The sequence below is a fragment of the Benincasa hispida genome, chromosome 11 (genome assembly GCF_027475165.1).
Source record: "Benincasa hispida cultivar pf3 chromosome 11, pf3_genome.v1.1, whole genome shotgun sequence".
In the NCBI taxonomy this organism is placed as follows: domain Eukaryota; kingdom Viridiplantae; phylum Streptophyta; class Magnoliopsida; order Cucurbitales; family Cucurbitaceae; genus Benincasa; species Benincasa hispida.
In genome coordinates, this window is record NC_143488.1 from 84,906,975 (window position 1) to 84,916,842 (window position 9,868).

The 9,868-nt window shown below is 34.1% G+C and overlaps 1 protein-coding gene across 1 annotated transcript; it reads left to right on the forward strand.

The window, feature by feature from the left end:
• Nucleotides 1-782: 782 nt before the first annotated feature.
• Nucleotides 783-9,058, forward strand: LOC120091006 (glycosyltransferase-like At2g41451). Its single transcript, XM_039048777.2, has 11 exons — nucleotides 783-1,274; nucleotides 1,758-1,907; nucleotides 2,014-2,066; nucleotides 2,447-2,555; nucleotides 2,656-2,790; nucleotides 2,946-2,990; nucleotides 3,961-4,148; nucleotides 4,409-4,550; nucleotides 7,493-7,539; nucleotides 8,115-8,202; nucleotides 8,314-9,058. The coding sequence occupies exons 1-11, from the start codon at nucleotides 930-932 to the stop codon at nucleotides 8,605-8,607; spliced, it is 1,596 nt and encodes a 531-aa protein (XP_038904705.1). The 5' UTR covers nucleotides 783-929; the 3' UTR covers nucleotides 8,608-9,058.
• The last annotated feature ends 810 nt before the right edge of the window (nucleotides 9,059-9,868 follow it).

Sequence of the window (9,868 nt, forward strand, 5' to 3'; positions counted from 1 at the left end):
AATTTTCTTTTTCTTTATTTGAACCTTTACACCATGACAAAATAGATATGAACAAAATAGTAAAAACTAATAGATTAAAATATCATTTTGATCTCTGTATTTTCAAATTGGTATGATTTAAGTTATTATTATATTTTCAAATGTCTAATTTTAGTTTTTATATTTTCAAGAATTCTTAAATTTAGTCCCTATTTCTTGTTTATATTTTATTTTTTGTTATCTTCAAATATAAAAAAATGAACTAAAATATTTATAAATACAACAAATTTTTACTGTCTATTAGCAGTTTTATCATTTAAAATAATTTTCATTTTATTTTTCTAAACCTTTCCATTATTTATTAGCATTTTCACCTTAAAATCTAAAAACATATTCACATATTATTTTTTCTAAATATATAATAAAATGTCATTGTCTATTAGCGATAAATATTGATAGACATCTATTCTTGTCAGTGATGGACATCTATTAGTGCTTATTATTATCTATTACTGATAGTGATAAATGATATTTATCAGTGTCTATTATTAATAACGAGTGATATTTACTATATTTGTAAATAAATTTACTCATTTCCTTATATTTGAAAATAAATCTTTTAAAGAACTAAATTTTAAGATTTATTAAAAGTTCAAAGAATGAAATTGGACATATATGGACTAAAATTGAATCAAATGAATTAAAATAATATTTAAACTAAAATAATAATAAAAAAGAAATTAAAGACGAGGCAAACGATGATTGGTTTGTAGTACATAACCATTTAAAATTCGAAAATATTTAATAATTAAAAAAAAATTGAAATCGGCCGATTAACACCTAACGACAAAACGGTTCCTTCTTCCTTCGCCAGGTCCTTCAGTTCTCTCTCTCCAAATTCCCATTTCTCTCTCTTTGATGCACCAAACACTCTCCTTCTGCAACTTCACATGGCGGGTCAATTCTCTCTAAGACCCAATTCTTCGTCTTCTTCGTCTTCTTCTTCTTCTTCCTCTCACACTCTTGCTTCTCGCTTGCTTTTCCTCTTAACTCTTCTCCCCTTGTCTCTTGCCTGCTTCGCTTTCCTCCTCCAATGGCGGGGCGGCCTTAACGACCCCGTTACCCGATGGTCACCGGACCAGCATGAATTCCCCGGTATGTCCACTACCGCCCCTTCTCTCCCTTCTCATTCTTCCCATTCGGATTGTGTCGATCTTCTAGGTCGGAGTCATTCCCCTGCATTTTCGTATTACCGTGACTGGAAGTTCGACTACGGCACGGATCTGAAGCCGAAGGTCAGTATTTCTTCTTTTACTTTTATTAATTACTTTTCATGCCTTGGATTTGTTGTGTTTCGCTGCTTAATCGATTTCGCGGGATTTCGGTGTATGGATGTGTGTGTGGATGTGGCCCCAAAATTGATCGAATCTTGTTAAGTTGGCTGATTGATTTTGACTGGAACTGTTTGTTGGATCTCATTCAATGCGCCTTGTTTTTTTATTTGAATGGCTATTATGTTTTGATTCTGACGAATGTTTGCTATATATTTATGAATTTCGTTTAACTATTGCGTGAGACGCTGATGATGTGCTGAGAAAATGGAATTTGTTTGGAATTTTGATCTTGTACGTGATTTTTCTCGTCTTTTGATTAGGATTATGTAATATTTTTGCCTTGCTAGTTTGATACCGTTAGGAAAAGAGATTTAGTTGTTTTTGGTGCAGATGAACCCAGATGGTTATGTATAATTTCTCTCTCTGAAACCTTGTACTTATCAGATATGCATTACAACAAGCACTTCTGCCGGTTTAGAGCAGACTTTGCCCTGGATTTTTTACCACAAGGTCATTGGAGTTTCAAACTTTTTCCTTTTTGTGGAAGGGAAAGCTGCCTCCCCAAATGTATCCAAAGTTTTAGAAACCATTCCGGTGAGCCATGTCCTATGCTGTTCCTCACTGTGAATTGCATGTTAATTAATTTTTATCTCTTGTTTTCTGGCTTTGTTGTCTTCAAGTAAAACTTACTTGTGTCCAGGGAGTGAAAGTTATATACAGAACAAAAGAGCTAGAAGAGCAGCAAACAAAAAGGTTAGTAAATTTTTTTATTCAGATATGAATAATCTTACCTTACCTTCCCTTCTTATTCCCTTTAATGGTTAACTTGTAATGTTTATCTTTTATTTTCAACTTCTGATAGCCAGTTTAACATTAGCCGATTGAGGAAGCTAAATTATACTCTCTACATCCCCACCCACCAAAATATCCCGTGTTGCATCTGCACGAACAAAAATAAATAAAAAGATGCCGTTGTTGGTTGCTTCATGGAGATTCTTTTCTTTTTTCCTTCTTTCTTTGTTTGCTTCTGAATGCTCTTTTCTAATTCACTTCTTTCTCTAGAAATAATGATCTTCAATTTTTTTCTTTTTCTTTCTTTTTTTTAAACTGAGATTTATTTGTTTGAATCTTAGTCGGATTTGGAACGAGACATGGTTGTCAAGCTTCTTCTACAAACCATGCAATTATGAATTGTTTGTGAAGCAGTCTCTGAACATGGAAATGGCTATTGTCATGGCCAAGGTATTGTATTTTTCTTTTTCTCTGTATGCACTGGACATCCATCCAGCTTCTCAATATGGGAACTTTTTTAAATCTAGATAATTAATTTCTTCTTGAACAGAATGCCGGTATGGATTGGATCATTCACCTGGATACTGATGAACTGATGCATCCTGCGGGCACGCGGGAGTATTCGTTGAGACAATTGCTTGCTGATGTGCCTTCAAATGTTGATATGGTTATTTTCCCAAATTATGTGAGTCAATTAACTTCATAAGTTTTTTCTTAAGATTGCTCCATATGATTGTCTCATCCAATGCCTCCACTTTGGTGCTAAGAATACTATATGAACTTAATCTCTTTGCTTTAAATGGTCATTGATTGGAGGATATTGGGTGTATTTTGTATCAGGAGAGCAGTGTTGAGCGAGATGATGTCAAGGAACCATTCAGTGAGGTATAAAATCTTTCATACATTCTGGTCAAAGCTACCCATTGAGTGTTTAACTAATAAAATATTATTGCAAGTTTGTAACGTAAAGTGGAGTCAGAAATTTTGCTATTAGTTAGTTTGCTTAACAGTTGTTATTGAAAAAAAACAAAATCTAAGCTTCTGTAGTTACTTGGTACTGAGCATGTAAATTGTAAGGGCCAGTTTGAATACAGTTTAATTATTAGTTTTCTATTTTGTTAAAAAAAACAATCTTTTGATTCAGGGAACTACTCAAGTTATAGAGTTTCCCTGGACGGTTTACAAATTACTGAAAACAAAACTTTGTTTTTCACTTTGATTATTTTCAAATGTTTCTTTGCAGTTCTGAAGTGACTGTTCATAGATTTTTTCTTTTTTGAATTTTTTGAATTTTTTTTCTAAAAAAACTTGATTTTATATTAAGAGAAATAAAAAGTTAAATGTTCTTGTAAAGTTGATTTATTAGCCATGATTGGAATTATAAGAAATTTGATTTCAAATAGTTTTCTAGAGGAAATGGGTTTAAATGCTATCTACATAGGTGCGTGCAAGAATAGTCGAAAATCTATCTAATAAACTAAACTTGAAAATTGTTTTCAGAACACACACAAAAATGAAAAAGGAAAAAAAAAACACTAACATGCCCTTATGATTTCTTCTGTTAGCATTCTCTCACACTTTCTCTGGAATTTCTAAGCAGAGGCTCCTCTTTGTGATTAATGGAATTCACATGGATTCAGACCTTGTTTGATTACTACATTTGTAACCTGTTACTTTTTTCTGTGCTTTAATTTAAAAAAATCTTCATTTTTCTGTTTCACCTTATATTTTAGTTTGTATCTATATGAAACAGAAAAGAGTCTGGGCAGAACCACGAAGTCATAGGCTGGGATTGCTAAACCATTTGTAGTTGCATCTGGCCAAGTTTGTTGCCTAATATTTTATGCTTGTTCAGGTTTCGATGTTTAAAAAGAATTATGACCATCTCCCAAAAGATGTATACTTCGGTAATTATAAAGAGGCAACCCGTGGCAATCCAAACTATTTCTTGACATATGGGAATGGAAAGTCAGCTGCTCGGATTCAAGACCATCTTCGTCCAAATGGGGCACATCGATGGCACAATTACATGAAGACTCCCAAGTATATATTATTATTTTGTCTATTTGATATGTACACATTTTCATGTCTTAAAATGCTTTTATTTCATCATATTTCTAATTAAGCATGTAGCTAACCGTTACTTGGATCCATGGGAATCTTTTCAGTTTCTTTTTCTCTCAAATTGATCTTATTCCTTCTATTCATGCCTTGGTTGGTCAGAGTTAGAATATCATCCTTAATGACTCTTGACCTATGTTGATCATTTCTTTGTACTTGGTGCATGTACTTAACAATGGTAGTGAGATCAAGTTGGATGAAGCTGCGGTTCTACATTACACATACCCTAAATTTACTGATTTGACTTCAAGACGGGATCGATGTGGTTGCAAACCAACAAAGGACGATGTTAAAAGATGCTTTATGTTAGAATTTGATAGAGCTGTGAGTTCCACTACCCTCAGTTTCTTTCCCCCATTGTACTACTTTTCTTTTAAGTTAAGCCATTTCAGTCGTTACTTGTGCTCCACTAACTCATTTTTTTGTTTCTTTTTTTTTAAGTCCCAAAACTGTATGCAGAGACAATGTAGGTTCTAGATTTGTATTTACATGCTATTATAAAAGGAAGATTTGTATACATATTTCAGAATGATTCTTTTAATTGTGATGAAGTTATTTTTAAAAGCAAAGAAGTCCTACAAAGGTGGCGAGAGAATTAGCCTTGACAAGTCATCCTTAAGATTAGTAGTCCAATCAGATATGCTGACGTATGAAATTTACAGAAGGGTTCTCAGATTCATGAGGATTACAAAATATCATCCCATTTGGTTAAAAGGGAAGCATAAGTGTAAGAAACAAAGTGACTTGACAGTTTTCACCAAGAGATAGCATAATAAGTAACGAGGTCAAAGAACACTTCGAAGGGGCGAGCTTTGTCCTAGAAGACTCTTTGGAGTATATGAATACTTGTTGGACGCACAAAGACTGCACTATACCTATCTCAAAGGAATATATCACTTGTTTTGCTTCTACTTGGTATCTAATCTTAGAAGATTTTATTTATTTATTATTATTATTTAAAAATTTGATTTGATTGAAAATTTTCCAATTGAAAATCCTTTTTGCAATCCTCTTATTTGATGGGGATACCAAAAAAATGAAAAAAAAAAAAAAGAAAGAAAGAAAGAAGAAGAAGAAGAAGAAGAAAGACTGTACTGTATGAAATAGATTGAAGAGAAGCTTGGATCAAATAAGTATTGTTAGCCCTCCTCTCCTCCTTTAATCCTTAAGAGAATTGGATGCATACCTTTCCCTTTAACAAAAGTTTTTGGGAATCTGTCCTAGTACAAATTAAAAAGGGAAGATTTACTGGAGAAGCCACCAAAAAAGTATTTGCACAAGCACCTCTTATCCGATTCCTATATATGTGAGGTGACATAATCATTTGAAGGCATTGGAATGTGAGCTACTATTCCACCTCTTGATTTGTAAGGATTATGTGAAAATTAAGAACTCAAAAACTCTACTTCTCATTCCAGCAGCTGGCGTGCAATTAGCAACCTCAAAGAGTCTTCCTGAACTGCTGAGCAGAGTTGAGTTCAAACAGGCATGCCAGAAATAAACTCTCTCCCTTTCCCTCTATAAGAAAAACAGTCCTTTCATCAGATCCTGAAGGCCAAAGAAACATTTCCGGCAGCCCTTGTTTGTACACATCCTCCAAAGCGTAGAAAACCAGCCGTAATAAATGATTTTCTTCTAAAGGAATCTTCACAGCCATTTAAGCCGGAGAGTAGAGTTTTCTCTTCACGAATCCTCTAAAAACAAGGCTACCAAATTTCAGCCAACTTGTGCCAGGTAACTAGATGGTATAAAATCACATCAAAAGGTGAGGACAGCCAAGCCCCAAAGCAAGAAAGATTACAATAATTTATTCTGATTACTGTGAAGATCACAGAAACTGCAACTATTGAAGTAGGGATATAATTTAGGCCAAGATAGGCCAGCAAAAATTACATTGTCAAGAAAGACTTGGTGACAATTGTTAATAATGATTGTTAACAATGTACTCTCGTTTCAGATCCAGAAGTGATTTTTTTTTTTTAAGTTCTTTCATGGAATACAAGGGAACTCAATTAGCAGGACTAAAGATAAAAGTTTGGATAGACAGCCATGTCTGGAAATTCTGATATTGAAGAACCAAATTGTTGTTGATAAACTGAAGTGTCGTACAATTGTTGTGAAGTTTGGTATATATTGGATGAGAATGTTAAAAGCCTTGGGAATATCAAGTGGCTTGTTGATCATGTGGGATTAAATCTATATTAGGGTGGGACCGTGGAAGAGATGCTTAAGGGAGTAGTCAGTTAAGGCATTTCTCGAAGATGGGAAGGAATGCTGGATTTCGTACATTTTGACCCAAAGAACTATGAAGAAAGAAATTTTTGGGAGAAGAAAGAAAAATCTTCGGGATATGCTGCAAATATTTGATGTTTGAGGTGCTGAATTCCGGAGAAATTCCCTAAGCCAATGGAGTTAACATGGTCAAATTTGAGAGAGGATTCAATTTTTTCCCCTCTGATTCAAATTCACTCCTCCTTTCTTTTTTCTTCCGTCTAAAAGTTTAATAATATTTTGCTAAAATTGTTACCGATCATTTTCCTGCTGTTTAGATGGAAACTTCTTTAATGTAAAATTTATTGAAATGTTTTGGGAAATTCCTGCACGCTAGTCTGTTCAAAATGGATGTGTACCTATGTTGCATCTTGTCCACTGTCCATATCCAAGTTTCTTTGCTCATTCTGGTTTGAAGTCCTACACAGAGACTAACAAATTCAAAGGGTCTGGACCTTTCCTTAATTTACTCTCAGTTCCTTTTGAAGTTGTTATTTGTTTTACGAAAATATTACTACCCTGCCAATTCATCATTTCAGTTGGAATCTAACTCCTTCAAGAACTCGTCAACAGTTAGGAAAGTAAATACTAGAGAAATCCTTAAATATGAATATATTACTTTTTAAATATGTGTGTGTTCATGTGAATATATATCTCCGATAAATTTTAACGGGTGGTCCAATCTTTCTGTGTAGATGGAATCACTCTATTTCTAGGAACAATACTTTATATACCTTGTTTTACTCATGCATTTTTTTGGCGTAGACATAAGTGGGTTTATCATTAACATTTTCCTGAATGTCATTAAAATGGGAGTAGCTATTGGTAGGAATTAGGATATATAGCATGAATTCTTGATTTTAACGCTTTTTGTGTACGTCTAAATTTTTGTTACCATAATTAATTAAATTGTTCATTAAATCATTATTGTTCTTCTCTATTGGATTTTAGACTATGAACTTTTCTTTGACATCTTCACACTGTATTCTTTACAGGCGTTCATTATTGCTTCAACTGCAACCGAGGAAGAAATGCTACGCTGGTAATTATTACGCACAATAGTATAACTTCCATCTCCATTTGGTTGATTAGAGATGAAATCACGTAGGTTGCAAATGTAGAATCTTCATGAGTAACTTGGTTTCAGTGGATTCTAAATCTCAAGGGTGTCAGAGATTGTACCAGGCCAGGATTAAATCTCACCTGAATGAGTCATCCCATGCCTACTATAGATTTAAATGAGAGCCTTGTTCAATGATCAATGGATTGGATATTTCCAACTTTCTAATATCACAGCGATAGCAGCAAGGACATACAGTCTAGTTTCCAGGTGTTTAAAAGCGTCTCGTTTCTTATGTCTAGGGAACCTCCAAATTCTTTTTGAATGCCTTTCTGAATATGTGTCACTATGGCAAAACGATTCCAGAGATAATTGTTGTGAGATACCATATCAAGCATTCTTCCGTACTGTCCCATTATGTCTTCTTCAACATGCTTATTTTCTTGCTTATCATCGTCAGATGGATATTATTGTTGCTGATCTATTTGTTGTCTTAAGACTCAAGCCTTCAGATTAACATAAATCATGACTTTTAACAAGTTCCTGTTCTGTTTTAGGTATCGCGAACGAATTGTGTGGAGTGATAAGCCACTGAACTTGAGACTTTTAAGAAAGGGTATTCTGACTCGCATTTATGCACCTATGGTTAGTTGATTTTCTTCAATTCTTTAAGCATTTGACTTCGAATGACCAATCATTTTGCGTAAAAGATTCATGGTGCAAGATAAACTCAAATGTTTATTATTCTATCTACAGGTCATTATTCAAGGATTGAGGAATTCTGGCATCTTCAGTTCTGTAATCTCATCTGCTGTTCAAAATACACTGGCCAAAGATCAATTCTTATCATCTGTTGAGAGTAGTAACTCTACTAGACCAATTGAACCTGGAGTTCTATCTTCTAGAAAGGTCGGTATTAATAGGGGGGATTTTCAAGCAACTGCCAGAAGGGTCCTGGAAATTGTGGACAATCTTTCTGACCTCTCGGCTATCCCACCATTATCTCCGCCCAGCCTCGACGATGATCTTCCAGTCCCTGTGGACGCATAATTATCATCCATCGTCGTAAATTGTTTCGATTTCACAGAGTCCTCAGTTGTAGGATTTGGAATTCATTAGTCTGGCAAAGGAGGGAACTTTTACCAAGAAAGGTGACTGATCTAAGCCTTGCCATGAAAATTTGAATGTTTGATTTCATGGGGTTCTTCCCGATCACTGTCCAAGCGGCTGATGTACATTTCAGGTTTAGATGTTACAGTCTATAGAGTTAGAATTGTAGAGAGAGCTTGGATTTTGGAGTTAAGATTAATGATTGGTTGGTTTATTTTTGTAGCCCTATTGGACTACTTTGCCCAAAACAAACCTGCAGTTGCAGTTTGTGACTTCTTCTTCAGTTTGCTACTACACATCAGAAAAGAAGGATGGATTCAGAGTGTTCATTCCCTCACTCAGGATAATCCCATCTTTAATACAAAAATCAGTAACAATTTTCAATTTTCAATTTCATTGTAATTTTAAAAAATATCTAAATTCACATCCATTTTAGTTAATAATGCTTTATTTCTGCATAATTAATCAAAATAAACTCTAATATGGTATATTTTTTGGTAAATGAAATTATACTTTTGGACAGGATTTGTTGTCCTTGGTTTCAAAATTTGACGCATTTTAGGTCATTTAAGTTCATTTAATTGGTTGTGTAGGACTCACTATCGCCGGGTGACCATCCGAATGTGCTTCCTCCCCTCAAAAGTTGGACCCTGTATGGAAGTGGGACAAAATGATACTTATTTTTTTACTGCAAAAATTAAGTGCTAATGCTATAGCTTGGTAAACAATAAACATAAACTGAAGTAAAAATGGTAAGATGGAAAAATCTTCGAAAGATGGTTTGTAAATATATTAGTTAACAAATGTGACTGTTGGACTTCTATATACTTACACAATTATAGCATTAATCAAAATGTTCCCAAATCACGATATGTTCTTTAAGCGAGAAACCTGCTACAATCATCTTCCGATGTGGCATAGAATATCAAATTAATTGGAGGTCATATGTGCTAACTTGGTATGTTTATACCCGTTTGCTCAATGGCTTCTGATTGTTCTTATTATCCCTAATAAAAACTAGTGTATTATTTCTACACTCTCGGTTATTTTAAATACTTTCACACACTATTTTTCAATGATTCATGTGCTACTGTTTTATCCCGATTGGCCAGATGGAGAATACTTTTTAAGTTGAAGAGCTTTTAAAGCAAAAAGATGCAAATAGGATTCAAACAAACATTTGATTAATACTAATTAACGG